This window comes from Adiantum capillus-veneris, chromosome 17, assembly GCF_014529385.1.
Source record: "Adiantum capillus-veneris isolate H3 chromosome 17, ASM1452938v2, whole genome shotgun sequence".
NCBI lineage: Eukaryota > Viridiplantae > Streptophyta > Polypodiopsida > Polypodiales > Pteridaceae > Adiantum > Adiantum capillus-veneris.
The window spans coordinates 45257759-45276067 of record NC_140947.1 but is presented as its reverse complement, the minus strand read 5'-3'; the positions used below and the strand labels follow the sequence as shown (position 1 = coordinate 45276067).

Here is an 18309-nt window from a genome sequence, read left to right as displayed (position 1 = left end):
CCGTGGCATGGAAGAATTTGTATGCATGCTAAAAAGAAGTTTGTATGGGTTGAAACAAGCTTCTAGGCAATGGTACAAAAAGTTTGACACTTTCATACTGAAACATGGGTTCAAACGCAGCTATGCACATCACTATCTATACATCAAAAGAGATGCAGACAACAACCTAGTGATTCTTGTATTGTATGTGGATGACATGTTGTTAGTTGAGAAGAACAAGAGCACTCTTGACACTCTCAAAAACTAGCTGAATTTAGCTTTTGCAATGAAAGATTTGGGTTCAACTGAATATATTTAGGGCATGTGCATAACGAGAGACATGCAACAGAAACTGTTGTATTTGTCTCAAGAAAAGTACATTGAAAAAGTACTTGACAGGTTTAATATGGCTAATGCTAAGCTTTTGAGCGTGCCATGGTAGCCACATGTAAAGTTGAGTGCAAGTTATTGCCCGAAAACTGATGATGCAACCAATCCTATGAGGGGAGTACCTTATGCTTCAACTTGCTGCTCTCTCATGTATGCTATGGTTGACACTAGACCTGACCAGTGACATTGCTTATTTAGTGGGAGTAGTGAGCAGGTTTATGTCTAATCCTAGCAGAGCACATTGGGATGTTGTAAGGTCCATAATGAGGTACTTGAAAGGGATCAAAAGCAAACGCTTGTGCTATGGAAAAGGTCCATTAAAACTGCAGGGATATTGTGATTGTGACATGGTAGGTGATGTTGATACCCACAAATCAAGTATTGGGCACATTTACACCCTGGCAAGTGGTGCTATTTCATGGTGCTCTATACTTTAGAGGGTACTTACACTATCTACCTAATCTAGCCATATGGTTAGCCTCCCTAATCGGTGAGCTTGGATTGCTTGATGACACGCTTGTCCTTGGTTGTGATAGCCAGAGTGCAGTTTGTTTGGCTAAAAATGCCATGTTTTATACGTTCCAAACATATTGATGTGTGGTAACATTTTATTAGACAGATGCTTGACGATGGCTTGGACTCATTGATCAAAATCAGTACACATGAGAACCCTACAGATACTCTTACCAAAAGACTACCAAAGTGTCACGTGCACACGGCTCTGTGTGCCACGTGGACATGCTTCATCGACTGCTAGAGCTAGGTTTCCCCTTCTTCCTAGATAGCAATGTCTAGAATCCTAGGAGAATTAGTACCGACAATTTTGTGAGCCTGTTCGTAGGACCTGCATGTCCAAATGAGTCCATTAGATTAGGTTTTTCAGTTTTGGAACCCTTTTGCATAAGTGGTTTGTATACGCGTTTTGATAGATGTTATTACACTACGGTGGGTATCTAGCATGACGAGCATGTAGTTCTAGGTTAGAGGAATCCAACGAGCCATTCCCTGCATCAATTGGATTCCCGAGTGGGTAGATGTGCGACAGTTTCACCCAAAACTTAGCTGTGGTCAAAAACTTATTAATAAATCATTTTTAAGATTTATTTTGTTGGGTCTGGTGGACAATTTTCCCTACCTAAGCCTTAGTAAATATATATGTCAAATTTCAGCCCTATAAAGGGAGCACTCAATCTAGCATTCCAACTGGGATTTCGAGGGCTAGACCAAGGAGCACTTCGGCCAACGTTTTGCTTCCATCAGCCGTAGCGTTTTTGGAGATCTGGTAGCTTGACATTTTGTCCACCTAGCATTTTGCAAGGGAATCATCAGATTAGCCTAGTGCCACCTTTTCAGCAGATGCAGCCCTTGCAGAAATCGGATGAAGAAAGATTAGAGGCTTTTCTCTTTGGATTGGACCACTCGATCAAGTTTGACGTGGAAGCCAAGGATCCAAATACATTGCAAGACGCTATACGCTTGGCTCAACTCCAAGAGATGAAGCACAACAAGGATAAGCTCAAGATTGTCTCAGGTAATGGTAACTCTTCCTCTCATGACTCGTCTAAGGACAAGAACTCTAATGGGAATGGTAACCATAAAAAGAACTCTTCTAGGTCTTCTTTTGAATCTAATTCTCCATCTCAATCTCAATCTAAGGGCGATAAATCTAAGGATAAGGGTAAAGGAAAATTTGATAAGCTTCAACTCACACTTGGTGAAAAGATGGCTCAAGGAGTTTTAGGTGGTCAATTAAATAGAGAAGAACAAGTGTTGTATGTAAAGGAACGTAGGTGCTTCCATTGTTCAATCATAGGTCACATGAAAAAGGAATGTCCTAAGAAAGAATAAAAAAAGGAAAACTCTATTGCGTCAACTTTTGACTCTATCCCTCAAGTGAATGCTATGAATGTGGTAGAGCAAGAAGCTAAGCAGGAGGGGACTTTCGAAGAGGTTGACTTCATAAAATGTTATGGACATGTGAATGGTTAAAGGGTGGTTGTGTTATTTGATTCTAGAAGTTCTCATGATGTCATAAGTGAATCTCTTGTGAAATGTGCACGGCTTCTGGCTTCTCCTTTCCCCACCCTCTTGGTGCAGGGGTTTTCTGAAGGCATGGATGTTTCGATCTCTCAAGAAGTTAATGATGTTAAGTTGTTCATTCAACAAACTAAATTTACTCGTCGTTTTGTAGTCTCTAAACTTGCAAGATGTGATATCATTTTGGGTATTAAGTGATTTCGCATGTTTAAACCCATTATTGATTGGGAGAAGTTTACGCTTCTCATCAACGATAATGTGTCGCAGTCAGTCCTCATTTGAGGCGAGAGCGGCATCCCTTTCCTCTCATTTCTCATGTCCAGGCTAAAAGAGAGCTACGTCAAGGAGCCCAAGCGGCGGTCATCTATATCAACCCCACATCACGGAACTTGGGTATTCCTAACAGGTATAGTGAGTTGTTTGAAAAGTTTGAGCACTTGTTTCTCCAAGATGATCTTTCCCCTACACTCTCTCCCAAACGACCTGAGGATCATGTCATTGACCTCGTGGACGGAGCGCAACCTGTAAATAAGTTTCCATATTGTATGAAAAGGCTAATGAAGAGGAGCTAGAGCGCCAACTAGGTGAGTTTTTCAAGCATTGGAAGCATTTCATTTATGGGCGTGAGTTTGTCGTTCGCTTTGATTACCAAGCACTTAAATGGCTTCAATCTATGCCTAGAGCACATTGAAGTGATAGACAAGCACAATGGTCTCAATTTTTTGAACAATTTGGTGGTATGATTGAGTATGTCCCTGGCAAAGCTAACCCTGTTGCGGATGCATTGAGTAGGAAAGGTCAAATTCTCTCTTTAGAGTCTCATTCTTTTCTCTCTATTTAAGGTGTTAGTTTTGATCATCTCAAAGACAATTACATGGGTTACGAATTTGAAAAATATTGGTTACAAGCACTAAATGCACAAGGTCCGTGCAATTATGTCATTCGTGATGATTGGCTTTTCTTTAGGAACCGTTTGTGTGTACTATCTTCTCATAGAGCACCAATTTTGCATGACGCACATGATGTTTTAACGGGTGGTCATAGGGGTATTAATGCTACATTTGAAAAAGTTGAATGGTTTTTCTATTGGCCAAAGATGCGTAAGGATGTGTACAATTACGTTACTAAGTGTGCTGCCTTTCGCCTTTGGAAGCGTCCTTTTTTCTCAATGCCCAGGCATCCATCCAATGCATTCTTTCGATGCTGTAGGAATCGAACACCGTACAAAATCTTAATGAGTGTTTGATTTACAATCGCGCAACACTCAACCTGTGGCTGCGTCTTTATTGTATTGGTGAATTGAAAATTGGAGACTCAATTGGCTCAAGATTCATTTTTGTCTTAAATCTAAGAGCCGCAGGCAGCCCTAGATGCATGTTACTCATGCCGTTGCCTATCTTTGACAGACCATTTGAGGACATAAGTATGGATTTTGTAACTAATTGACCTCCTTCCACGTCTGTGTGGAACACGCAATGTCTAACTATTGTTGATAGGTTTAGCAAATTTTGCATGTTAATCCCTTGCAAGGTCAATGTTACTGCACAAGATATTGCACGTTTGTTCATAAAGCATTGGTATCCATTGTGTGGTCTACCTAAGTCTTTTGTGTCGGATCGTGATACCAAATTCACATCCCATTTTTGGTGTTCTTTGTTTGAAAGTTTTGGCACTAAGTTTAACTTTTCGTATGCATTTCATCCACAGTTTGACGGACAAACTAAACTTTACAACCAGTTGACATTTGATGTTTTCAAATCGTATGTGCATGATAAGCAATCTACGTGGGAACAAAATTTGCCATTAGTTCAGGCTGTCCTCGATGATTCGTTCTCCAATGCAATTGGTCGTACTCATGAGGCGGTTTTTGGCCGACCTTTTCAATCTTTGTTGACTAGGTCCATTTTCAAATTTAATTATGCTTATTGTGCTAGTCAAACCTATGCGGAGGTACTCGAGAGTGTTAAGCTTCGGCTTAGCAGGGCTCAAGAGTGCTATTCTTGGCATGCTAATAAGCATCGGCGGCAGGATGTCTCATTCAAGGAGGGTGACTGGGTGTTTTTAAGGATCATGAAGCAACGTCTCAGGCAAGTTGGTAAGAGGTGTCCTAAACTCTCTTTTCGTATGTATAGTCCGTTTTCGATCGTCAAAAAGGTAAATGATGTTTCCATGCAATTACGTTTGCCACCCACGGAACTAACAAGCAAGCAAGACAATTCTTGGTGAAGTTCAAGGATCAAGGAACCCATGAAGCTGCATGGGTGCACGAGGAGTTTTTCACCGACTACCTAGTATTGCTAGCCTCATACAAGGAGGCCATGCAGATTGGTACCTGTACCTCACCTTAAGCAGGAGGGGATGTCACGTGCACATGGCTCTGTGTGCCACATGGATATGCTTCATCGACTTCTAGAGCTAGTTTTTCCCTTCTTCGTAGATAGGAATGTCTAAAATCCTTGGAGAATTAGTACCGGCAATTTTGTGAGCCTGTTCGCAGGACCTACATGTCTAGACGAGTCCATTAGATAAGGTTTTCTAGTTTTGGAACCTCTTGCATAAATGGTTTGTATACGCGTTTTGACAGATGTTATTACACTACGGTGGCATGACGAGCATGTAGTTCTAGGTAAGAGGAATCCAACGAGCCATTCCTCGCGTCGATCGGATTCCCAGGTGGACAGATGCGCGACAGTTTCACCCACTTGTGTAGACTTCTCCTTAGTAATAAAGATACTATTACGGGGGGGGGGGGGGGGGGGGGGGGGGAGCGACCAGCCCATCTTCTGGTCCCCAGTACTGTGCCGATCTCTCTCTCTCTCTCTCTCTCTCTCTCTCTCTCTCTCTCCCTCTCTCCCTTTATCTATTTCTCTCTATATACTCTAGCTTCAATAATAAGTGATAAATTTTATTTATCCGAGTATATTTTATATTGTTATGCGCTCCCGTTTGTGACACACACTCCGCTGCTTAAACTCACCCAACCTGGGTTCGCGCACCTCCTCTTTCAAGGCCTGTGCAACTGGTCAATACAAGAATACGAAATGGCCCAAACGGAGTTCAGATACCAAAGTCACGCTGTTCGAACATTCACCACCGTTGGCCACAAGAGAGCCATGTGGTACTCCAGTAAATCCATTCTTCCAAATGGTTTCAAGGGACCATTTGCTACTCTGACATGGTCATCTCGTCCTGCAGAGTTCATGCATATTACAACTCTGCTGCGGCCTGATAAAAAACTGTATGGCTTATACCAGTTGATTGCACCCTTTAAGCTATGCAGAATGAAACAACTTCATGCAGAAACAATAGTGTTCTCAAAACAACTTCCGTTTCATCAACCAGATTAGCATCCAGCAACTCATTCACTCGGATTGGCAGGATACATCCTTGACCAAAAACTACGAAGTAACTAGCTAAAAGAAGTGGAAGAGGATGTGGATGAGAGGGATGCTCCGTTTGGTATATCTACTTAATGCAAACATCTTGGCATACCTGCCTTATCCATACCATAACTGAGTGCTTACATACATCTGTAAAATTGCCTGTTGATTTCCTCCTGCTTTTGGGGTCGGATGAATCTGGCATTTAAGAGGCTCTTTGCATGTGATGACTGTTAACAATTTGGAAAGCCCCATGCATCCTGCCTTTCAGCTGGTGCCCAAAACTGCTGAAAGAAATACAATCTTGTCGTCACCTGGGCAGCTTTCTAAAGGGAAAGGTAAAAGTGATACTTCAACTCCTCCTAGGTCAAAGGACTCAATGCCCTTGCATCTGCATAGTTATTATCTTGCGAATGTTGCTGCCACAGCCTCTCAGTGGACTCGGGTTGAGGAGGGGGAAAACCGGTGACCATTATCATTCAGCTCTATAATTCACTACATCCCCAAAAGGCAAATTTCCCCTCTTCAAAATGGATATGCATTAGCACGCTCAAGCAAAGCAGTTGCTTTTCAGAAATGGTAGGCCCTATGCAGGTCACAAACAGCCTCAGTACACATTTTAGCAGTCACATTCACTAATATGAAGCACACTTCCTGTTGGTATTCATTGTGTTGACGTTCTATGTTTAGTTAATGCAAATATTTTTCCAGAAAACTGAATATTTTGTCTGCTGTTCAAGTTTGCTCTTGGTTCAATTAGAACATTTCACAGCTGTTGATGGGTGTCTATTATTGTTGGCCTATGTAGATGTCCACATTCGAAAATTTAACAGAAGAAGTGAATCCCGTAGAAGTGGTGTGGCCATCTCCAGATGATGAGATTCCATTTTGGAAACAGGATTTCAGTTCAAAATTGAGAAATTTTAACAGGGCCTATGCAAAGGTTTCGCAACAACCAGTTGGGCAGGATTCAGAAAAACTACATGTTGTGCATGTCACAGCTGAAATGGCGCCTCTAGCAAAAGTTGGAGGCTTGGCAGATGTTGTCACTGGTCTAGCTAGAGCTTGTTTGAATATGGGTCACAAAGTGGAAGTCATGCTCCCTTTTTATGAATGTTTACCGCGAGATCAAATCACAGAGCTAACAACAGCTGAAGAGTTTTCATCTTTCCATACAGGAGACTGGTCAGTTGTTAAGTTATACCGAGGGAAAGTTTCAGGCATACCGGTCCTCTTGATTGAGCCCAGTAATCATTTTTTCAAAGGTTCTCGAATTTATGGTGGAAGCTACAATGAACTGGAGGCATACCTTTTCTTCAGTCGTGCATGCCTAGAATGGATGCAGGTTTAAACTCTAGAGGAATTGTTATTTCTCTCAAGATGCTTTGCTTGATGCACAACATGCAGTTTTCATGCTCATTTTGTTGGCATTAAATTGAGAGTTTGTTCAATAGGGTTTCATTCCTCAGGTGGAGATGAAAAATACAAAAAGCGCTAACTTGTCATTTATGTTTTGAGGAAGGTGACAGGTACACAACCAGACATCCTGCACGTACATGAGTGGCAAACTAGTGGTCTGCCTTTGTTATACTGGGATATGTATCACCACCTCTCTTTAAAGGTTAAAACGAACTTTTTATCTTTAACTCGTTGTGTCTTCTGAAAGTCTATTTTGAGGAACTCTGGCAAGCAAGCCATTGCTTTAATCTTCTATTTACTGTTTTGCTATTACAGAAACCTAGAATTGTTCTGACTATACATAATATGGAACATTACGGAGAATGCAGGTAAGTGGTTAGACTTCAACTACAGCTGCTATTTTTTGTCTGCAAAGATATCAAGGAGAATGGTACACTCTACCTATGTTTTGTGTCCCAGGGTTGAGCAGCTTAGCATGTGTGGCTTAGATGGACCTGCCTATGGCACAATTGAGAAGGCAAGCTCAACTTGTACTGATTAAAAATCTTTCAAGGCAGTATTGCAATTGTTATCTGAGGCAAAATTGTTAAGAAACAATATATCTTCCTTTGCACTGAACTGTCTGGATAATTTTTATTGGGGATATTTGAACAGACAAGGGATCCAATAATACTTCTTATTCTGTTACCTTTTCGTCTGCTGATATAGTGTGCAAGCTCGCCTTGTATAGCCTAAATACAGGAGACCACTCTCGAGCACCTTGAAATTTGAGATCTTGGGGGCGGACTTCTATCTTCTGTTCGAGTGGGGCCAAGTTGTAAGATGGCTCAAACAATAAATGGGCTAGACAGGAAGTCTTCTACCCCCTTAAGATTTTGCGGCTAATGCTAGGTAATAAGAAATCTTTTGGTCAAGTGTGCCGTTGTGGCTGAGATCTCAAGAAGGTTTTCCTAATCCTACAATATGGTATTGAAGCTAAGTTTTTTTTTCCTTTTATTTCTTTAATTTTACTTTTTTATTCCCCTTCTGCAAAACTGACACTACTAATAGTTTTCAAATATTTTCAATGGGCTACATCCCCCTATCATGAGGGAAAGAGGGGAGATTGAGTGGCAAAATATACAATGGCTGCATCAAAGAGTGGGAGGGGGAAAATGCCAAACAGGAGGCCTGTAGTGCCAGAGAAGACGATGTGCCACTGGATCTGATGAATGCTCCAAGCCGTTCCTCAGCCCTGTTTGAGCTGCCTTGGATGCTGCCATACGCACCTCTTAAGTGTGTCTTTAAGGTCAACCCTTCATAGGGTTGACTGTTAATGCAGGTGGCTTGAGCCACTCCTTGAAAACATGAAAACAGGAAGCACTCGAGCCACCTCTTGAAAACACGAATCACTCCTCGTGCTGGCCAACACCATCTAGGGTTTCTCTCCTGAATCCATGCTGTCGCCGAGAAGTCTGGCATAAGGCACAACCAGGGTTGTCCACGTCCGATAGACAGATACCCTTCCTCCGCCCCCTTCCCCAGCCTCCCTCGTTTCCCTCTTTCCATGGAGATGAGATAAATCAGCCCCTCTTAACAAGTTATGAAGCATCGCACCCGCATCCATCACAAGCTGGAAACCTTTGCATAAACCAGGGCCAATCAACTCCCACTAATGCATGAAAAGTCGATCAGCATGCCCTGTGTGTAATGTGACACTCTACCTAACTTGAGCCCATATTTCATCCAGTGAGCAGCTCCACTGTAGAGAGGTTACCGTTAAACGTTGTAGCAATCTCTCAGATCACTATGGACTCTTGCGCCAATGACTCATCCTACCTGCACAAGGGGTGATTCGCAGAGCCAATGTGCCGACAAGGTGTGATCTCAAAAAACCAACTAGTGACCACATCTCTAACTTGAGTCCTCCAAAAAGCGTGCTACCCCATTGGTACGTTTTTTCCTTGCTCTTTCTCTGTTTACATTTCTACCTCATCTTTCTGACTCTCTCTTTCTCTAGTATCTAAAAGGAACCCTTTCTTTCAACGAGGCAAGGAAAGAACAAAGGTGTGATTTCTCCATTCTACCTATTCTCTCAATTCCGTTGCATCTGATAGGACATTGGTCTAGCATCTTCCAGTTTTTTTGTGCCAAGCTACACACCCGTATGGCCCTCCTAGGCCTATAGGTGCGGTACAAACGTTCTTTTAAAGGGAGCTTAGTTTACTAAATGGTCAAGTCCACAATCTACCACCATTTGTCTTATGCATGCTCTATGGACTATAACAAATTACATTGCCCAACAATCCAAGGAGGTGGCTGTAATTTCGCACACACTTGTTTACTAGTAATACTAAACATAGAACAACCATGAGTTTGCCAATCTCGCAATCTATCCTCACTTGAAATTGTAGGAATTGGGAATAAGGGAATAAGCATTTCCTAAATCGCATGTCAAAGTCATCTATAATGCATACCCAAACCAAATTTTCTACATGCCGCTAGAAAAGAAAGAGTGTGTCCATCATCATCAGCCACATCATCAATGATTCAGGTTCCCTTTTTAGAGAGGAAATAAGCTGGGCGAGAATCTTGTACCAAGGTTTTCTAAAAGCCACACTGCTTTCAAGACATAGTTAATTACGTTCTATGTATTCTTAGCATGCCAAGATAAATGCTTTGTAATGACATGCCAATATGCAATCGCGCTTGTAGTGTAGTTAAAGGACATCCAGGGATCTTGCCCTCAAGTTTACCAAGTACAACTTAATGCCCAAAAGAAGTGGTAGAGCACATATGGCATAAATGGGCTAGAATAATTGTCCGGGCTACTTTTCTTCAACTAGCACCGGCATTTAAGGGCTTTCCTTGCTAATAATTGAAGATATAGATGTAAGATGTAATTGAAGATGTAGATGCAAGTGTACAACTCCCCATGCCATCTTGTAGTACAAAACTGATCCATTAATTACATATGCAAGCCCTTTCTATTAGCTTTAATCTAACCCGCCCCCCCCCCTCCCAACCACCACCACCCCCCCCCCCCCCCCCCCCCCCCCCCCCCCCCCCAAAAAAAAAAAAAACAAGGCACTGGAATTGGCATCCATTAATGACATTTTGTGTTTGGCAAGTACAACACCTAGTGGAGACACTCCAACAAGGCATTGGTATTGGAATACACGTTCCTTAAGAGGAAGATGACTTTTCCATATGTGCATAAGGCATTTGCATCACTAGGCATCATTCTTTTGCATATGCCACAAAGAATTGCAGACCCAATCTTTCTTGAGCATTCAAAGGAGGAATGGACAGAAAGGGCCGAAGTCAATCACAAATTTGGCACCAAAAAGAGCGGGAATGCTACCTAAACCAAAACTCTGCAATCCGAAATGAAACACATTGTCCATTGTCATCCACTAGATCATCTAATATATTCACCCTTTTTTTATGCCAAGAAATAAGCTTTCTAAGGTGCATTAATGGAGTTGGAAAAGCTATACTCCAATTTAAACTCTCTAAACAAAAGGAATTTCCATCGGAAATGAGTTATGGGACGCCAAGATAAGTGACAAAGCAACAAGTTGGGTAGCATATAGGCAGTGAGATATGGACACATAAATGCTAACATTTGAGTCCAGGGTTGCCTTTGAGTAGCAAAGTACAACAAATAACATAGCCTTGCAAGCAAATGCATGAATGTGTATTTAAAATATTCAACCTTCATAGGAAACCTCGAACGATTGAAAACATCATACGGGCTCGTTGCTGCCCTCGCCCACCTCCCCTACGCATGCACCGCACCCCCCTCCCCCCCCCCCCCCCCAAGCCTCCCTCGTGCTGCCCTACCCTGCTCAGCCCGCTGCCTACTGTCAGCCCAGCGTGCAGCCAGCCCACCCCAGCCCGCCGCGCCCGCCCCAGTCTCGCGTTCCCGCTAGCATTCGTCCCCACTATCCCACTTCTCAGCTCACAGGCAGTTGTTTTCTCAGTCTTATGGGAGTTCCGCGTCACCTTCGCCCTTTTCGATTCTGCAACAGACTCAGAATGGCGGCTTCTGCTCCACCTCAGAGGGACTCTACAGAAGTCCCCTCGCCCGACACCGCCACTTCGGTTATCCGCAAGATCATAGGTACTCGACCCAGTGGGGGCGAGGTTCGGGATCTACTTCAGGCCCCCCTTCTCTCCGATGTGGGCAAGATCACCGATGTCGAGATCCTTGGGAGAGGGTACTACAAGATAGAGTTTGAGTCCCTAGAGATGACGGCCAAGGTGATTTCGATGAGCCCGGTCGGCATCCGAGCAGCTCGAGTCTACTTCAGACGATGGCATCATGGTTTTGACCCTTCTACAACCATGACCCTTCTACAGGTGTGCTTGAGGAGGAGGAAGACTTGCCGATCTTGGTCTGTTTCCCAGGCCTGAGGTGAGAGTACCTCCCTCTTCTCCCCAGGATTGGTTCCATGTTTGGGACAGTTCTGGAGTCTCCGCGCATTGCAGCTTCAGTTGTGGCCAAGGCCACAGGTTTACCTACTGTGCGGGTTCTTGTTCGAGACACACATTCCCTCCCCAAGGTAGTACTGCTGCCTCGGGTGAGTGGGGGATGGATCAGACAGAGTGTGGAGTATTCGGGTCTCCCGAACGAGTGTTTCATTTGCAAACAGATGGGCCATTTGGCAAAGGCCTCTCCTCGCAGGAGACCTCGAACCATAGCGCATGCGTAGCCTCCCAAGGCTGAGCATGCCCAACAACCAAATACACATGACGCACAGGCTGGTACCTCGACTGAGACCAGCGATTAGACAAATGACGGTTGGCAGCCTGGCCGCCGCCGACAGGGATGGGCTCGCCCCACTGCTCCCCCTGGTGGCCGACTTTTTGCAGCTCAGCAACACTGGGTTCCGATTGGGAACCGTTTTGACCCCCTTCAGCAAGACCCGCCTGAGGAGGCCCCGTCCACTTCCGTTCCTCCATCTCCACCTCCTCCTCCCTCAGAGGCTGCCACTCCGCTCGCGTCCCTCCTCTCTCCCCGGTGGGACCCACAGCCTCATCTCTTGACCTCTCCTCCAGTCCTCCTTAGACGCAGGGGACTGGACATGCGTCTACCGCGAGGCGATCTCTTGGTAGTGCTTTCGCTACCAGCCGTGTGGCTCGAGAGGGACAGTCCCACGTGAGGCCGCATTTTTTGTTGCAGACTTCTCCTTTTGCAGCAGTTCCTAGAGGTTTGACTAGCTTTGACATTCGCAGACGCTGGGACTTCTTCCACTACAACTTCACATGGTTCTTGGGTGACTCTTCTCTTGACCTGGAGGAGGCTTGCTTTCGAGTCCATGTTCTCTTTCTTGCAGCTAGAGGCATTGAGGCTTTGGACACAACGGTGGGTTTCTCCTTTTCGCTGTGAGGTAGGGATCCCACATAGTGGACCCACACAGTTCTTGATTGGCTCCAGATTCAGGCTACAAAGTTCTCAAACCACACAAGGGACATAGGGGTGATAGATCTGGTGTAGACACTTTGACCTCTTGCCAAGTTCAGCGTGACGCCGACAAATGCAGCGGGTGGCAGGCACATTGTGGTGCATTTGTTTGCTGACACACAAAGCCCTCGTTGTTATGTATTTGTACATGAGGATTCTTGGACAGAGGATGTAGCTCTTCAGGCTGCACGCTCGCTTGGGGACAGTCACTCCTTTCGCGCTTGTCTAGAGATTGTTCAAATGTGGTTTACTCCAGAGAGAGAGAGAGAGAGAGAGAGAGAGAGAGAGAGAGAGAGAGAGAGAGAGAGAGAGAGAAATGAAATGAAATGTTATATTAACGTCTTCAAAACGCCAGAGTGACCTATGAGACCAAACTGATATAAAAGTGGTGAATCTGTTACAATGTCTGAAAAGTGTGAAAATAAATGTAAAGTATTAGATAAACTTCTAAGGAGCATTCAGGGTGTCTGGCTAGAATGCTTCTAATCCTTTGTTGTAGTCTCCTCCGGTGAAGTGTGCTTCTGCATCTCGGTCGTGGTTGTCTCGATTTCCTAAGCTCAACCGCCCTGTCAATGAGGGTGCCTTTGGTGTGAATGTGGGTACTCCTTTTTGGTCGCTGCTGGCCTCTTGCTTCTCCTTCCATTCCTGCTTCTCTCGATCCGAAGAAATCTGTGATCTGCCTCTGAGGCTGTAGTGCTCTTTGTCTTCTCATTAGATTATCCCTGTGCCGATGTAGTTCCAGTAGGTACATGCCTAATCACCTTTGATCTTGGTATTGCATGACTCTATCTAGAGGTCCAAAGCCTTCTTTGAATAGGCAATGGAAACGCCCACGTATCTCATAGTATACGGTGCAAAAGCATATGTAGTGTAATTCTGTCTCTGGCTCCATTCCGCATAACTTGCAAATTCTGCTCTCAGGTGGGATTCCCCTAAATCTGCCGAATTCAATTTCCAGCTGGTGTGAGGATGTACGAATCTGACCAATAGCACATCTCAAACCATGAGACAGGTGGGTATCCATGTAGCTCGGGCGAATCACAAAACCATCTTCAGATAGCTGTAGGAAGTTTTCTTTGTAATCGGCCATCTTCCTGCCCAATTCTTGTGTAGGGTCTACCCATGTCCTCTTAGTGTCCAACTGTATAAGATCCTGGCGGATGATTTTATTAATCTCCGTTCGTGTGATTGCCAGTGATGGAGCCTCAAGAGAGTATTGGAAGGGGGGTAATCTTTCCATACTGAACCCGTGTCTCTGAAACCACGAGGACAGTTACGCATACCAGCACGATGTATCTCCTTTCATTGCTAATTGTCGAGAGGATTCGAGGGCCAATCTAGTATATCGGCAATTATTTGTATCCCATAGACCATGTATAAAGGACACTGATCTGGTAAGAGCTTCAAGTTCTATCGGAGGGCAGCTAGTTCCGCTCGGGTAATCGCGTGTGGTACGGAGGCCTTGGCTCCAATCATTCGGGAAATCATAGATACCAAAGGTCTCTCCATTGACTTCCAATTATCCTGATCCACAGATGGTCCCCAAATCTGGACCCCATAAAGTATAGCCGAAGACACCACAGTATCAAAGAGCCAAAGTTTTGTTCGTGGTTCGTGAAACTGCACTTGTGAACACATCCTCTCCAACCCTCCCAAGGCCGCAGAGGCTCTGGACAATCTAGCATCCGCTGCTTTCTTAAAAGTAAATTTCGGTCTTGTAAATACCACACCAAGGTATGTGTATGCATCTGTGTACTCTACTGTATCTTGGCCATATGCAAATGTAGGTGCCGATCTCCTAACCCACTGCGGTGTGGTGTTAAACACCATAACTTTGGTTTTACCCAAATTTACCGACAGTCCGCTATCCTCTGCGAATTTATGTAATGCATCTAACTGCCTCTGCATTCCATCTGGTGATTTTGCTATCAATACAATATCATCTGCATATAACAACAAAGGGATCCATGACCCTGCAAGTGGAGCACCTCTGTCACCCTCTCTATCAATGTAATCTGATACCTCATCTATATACATACCAAATAGAGTAGGGGACCGTGGGCATCCTTGCTTTACTCCAACAGTGGAATGAACAATGTCGGAATCCCCTTCTGGAGTACGTACATAGCCAGTTACTGACCCGTATAAGGCCATGATCCCCCAAATAATCTCTTTGGGGACCCCTAACTCTTGCATTCTGCGCATCAATCTGGCCCTTAGTACTATATCAAAAGCTTTCCTAGAATCCACAAATCAACAATACATCCTTCTCCCGCTTGCTCTTCCTTCCTCAATAATGGTTCTGAGCGTAAGAATATGATCTAAAGTGGAATAACCCCTCTTGAATCCAGCTTGTCGTGTTGCCCTTATGCCCTCATTCTCTGCCCATCTACTCAATTTTTGTTCCAGAATGGATGCGTACAGTCGGGTCAATGTGTGACCCACCATAATGGTACGGTAGTTTCCGGGTATCATAGGATCCCCTGACTTGAAAATAGGTACGATAGTAGATAATTTCCAAGATTCAGGTAATCCTTCACACATGACCCGATTAAACAGACGAGCAAGGACTTTTGAAAGTAGATCCCTTGCATGGATCAGATGTTCTGCTACTAGACCCTCATGATCATATGCTCTTCTTGTCTTCATTTTATCAATGGCTTTTTCCACCATTTCCGTAGTAAAGAAAGTACTAGTAGCAGGGCATGGCTCTAGCGGATCTGGTAATGGAGGCTGTCCGGATACCGTATATAATGATGTTACATATTGACCCCAAATCTCAGGAGAAGTAATTGTTGGAGGCGATGAGTGCTCGTGGAATAAACGCCAGGCCTCATGTGAGTCCTGACTCAAGAAGAGCTGATATAAATCCTTCTCCAGTTTGGCTAAAAATGCCCTTTTCTTGCGCCGTACTATACGCCGAAGAGCAATCCGAGACTGCTTATATGTGATGATCCCAAGTGTAAGATCTTTCTGGACCTGGGTTCTCGTGTCTCTGCATTCCTCGTCGTACCAACTGTTGTGAGGCATGTTCCCAGATCCCCTCTTCTGATCAGGCTGAGTATGTGGGTATGCCTCTTGTGCTGCTCCATGTAGTATCTCTGTTAGCTGAGAAGTAATCTCCTCTACAGTATATACTGGCTCGGCTGACCACATCCTATTATAGATCTTTTCCACATAGACTGAATCGGTCTCTGGCGTGAAAGTATATCTTGTATATGTCTTCTTCCTTTGTACTTGAGAGGCATTATATTGGAAGGAGATTGACAAGGTCAAGAGAGCATGATCCACTGCAATCCCAACCGGTCTGGGTCCCACCTTAAAGTCCTCGATACTAGAAATAAAGCTTGGTGAAGTCATGACATAATCCACTGTACTGGCCCCATGCCTGTGCGGGAAGCATGTGAACCCCCCAGATAAAGGGAAATTCTCTAGACCATTAAGTATGGCCAAACCACGTGTAGTTTCCATTTCCATGAGATGTCTCCCATATTCAGTGTGTTCTTTATCCTGTGAGTTTCTAGTAAGCCCCTCCTGTGATAAATCCACTTCTCTGAGCATTTCCTCAGAAGTATCATAGAATATTGCTGAGTTGGCCGTTCTGGCATTAAAGTCTCCTAAGAGAACAATGTCTCCATCTCTAGAGAACTCCCATATGTCATTATTCAATATGGAGAACCTTTAGGTGAGGAGTAGACTGATGTACTTGGAGGGAAGTAGCATATAGCGATATATAGAAATCTACCTGTCTCGGCTTTCATTCTCACCCACATATACCTTGCTTGTTCATCTTTCCTGATAATCTGTAGTAGTGGTTTCAGCTCCTCTTTAAATAAGACTGCTACTCCTCCTGAACCCCGGCTACCTCGCAGAGATCTCTTGTCTGGTCGACCAGCTGTTTCCCATAAATACCCCTTCACATGTGGCATAAGCTGTCCCGGTATCTGGTGTGTCTCTGAGTAGAAAACTATGTCTCTGTCCCTAAAGCTATCTTCAAAGGCACCTACATCTAGCCTATAGGATCCATTACAATTCCACGCCACTATCCGGAGCGTCGCCCCATAGGTCTCGCACCGTCATGATGAGCGCTTTTCCAGAACCACTACTTTCCCTCCTCTATAAAAGGCGATTTTCCCCTTTTCTCTTGCTGCCCTGATCTCTGGCATCAACTCTTGTATGTGTGCCACTTGTGCCAATGTAAGGTCATCTCCCAGGAAAATACCGGTTTTCTTAAGAGTTGGCCTCTTCTTTAGAAATTCTTTCCTTATTTCTATATTCGGGAAATGGAGAATAAGTGCTCTCTCCTTTACGTTTCCCTTCTCGTCGATTCCTTTCTTGCCCACTCTCCATGCACTTGTGTGAGTAGGCTCTGTGATGCCCATGCGTTGTAGCAGTTCCCTCACTTCTTCATCTACATTCTCTTTGTCTTTGACTCCTGTGACCCGCACATGCAGAGCCCGATTCTTCCTTTTCTGCTCTTCCTCAATGGTCATATTAATAATGGTGGAGGTAGGTGTGGTCTCAGGCATCTGGGCCTTTCCTTTCTTCGCATCCTCAATCCATTTCTCTGCTTCGTCAACCTTTTCTTGTGTCTTAAAAAGACGTTCTGCCCATGAAGATGCCGTTTTCGATTTCTGTTCATCTCCTTCTCGTAGAGCTTTCATCTGATCCTTCATGTCCTCGAGCTCCTTCAGCACCGAAGGTTGGTCGTCTCCCTTCTCCTTAGTTGCAGATTTGCAAGCCGCAAGTTCTCCTTTTAGCTCCTCGATTATTGCATCTTTTTCCCCCATGTGCTTTTCCATATTTGTTCTCCATGCTTCAAAACTTGCTACTACCTCATCGAGTTTCTTTTGCATAACGCATTCTGTTACATTTACTTCGGCCTTGATTAGGTTTCGTAATTCCGTTTTCACGATCTGAATTTCCTCATTCTGTATCCCCCGGATCTCTCTCCTTAGTTCTCTCATCATGTCTCCATACATGGAGTTCTTGTAGCTCTCAGCGTTCGCGTGCATTTCCTTCCTGATCTCATCCCTCATGTAGTTTAGCTCTGATTTGAGCATCACCTAGACCTTCTCCATCAGTTTCCCTACTCGTAAGGATCCTGGTGATAGTACAGTATCTCTGTTTCTTCGCTTGAAAGTAGCCGTCGTTTTTTTTGGGGTGGTGTAGCTATCTACACCCGGCCCTTCCCCTTCGGTAGGCGGATCCATCGAACCCGAGCCACAAATGTGGTTAGGGTACTAGGGTGAGGGACTTACGTAGGAGATATTTGTCTCTACCTCTGTCTGCGGGTTGCTGCGAGAGAGAGACTGCGTCCCGTTGTAGAGGGAGAGAGACCTGCTCACGTAGGACAGCAGCTCACGTAGGAGGTCGCATGGGACAGCAGCTCGCGTAGGACACTAGCGCGTAGGATGTCACGCTTAGGATGAGTAACAAAATCGCATAGGATGTAAGTGAAAGCCAAAAACGTGTAGGATGTAAGTGAATAAAAACGCGTAGGATATCGAACGCGTAGGGTCACCAGCGCGTAGGATGTCCTCCGGGCCCCCCCTCTGCAGAGAACTTTTCTGCTCGCACAGAACCTGCTCGCGTGGGCATCTACGTTGCACGCACAGAGAGGGCTTTGACCTTTTCACATTCCCAGTCTTCAAG

General features: G+C 44.6%; 1 protein-coding gene across 10 annotated transcripts in view; it reads left to right on the top strand.

Annotated features, from left to right (window-relative positions):
* The window catches only part of LOC147437150 (uncharacterized), a 137036-nt gene that overhangs the window by 52373 nt on the left and 66354 nt on the right, over window positions 1–18309 (top strand). For all 10 annotated transcript variants that reach the window (XM_086486767.1, XM_086486762.1, XM_086486765.1 and 7 more), the window contains exons 3-6: window positions 6595–7131; window positions 7309–7407; window positions 7521–7573; window positions 7665–7722. In XM_086486767.1, coding sequence (XP_086342893.1) covers window positions 6595–7131; window positions 7309–7407; window positions 7521–7573; window positions 7665–7722 — 747 coding nt within the window. The remainder of the gene's footprint in view (window positions 1–6594; window positions 7132–7308; window positions 7408–7520; window positions 7574–7664; window positions 7723–18309) is intronic.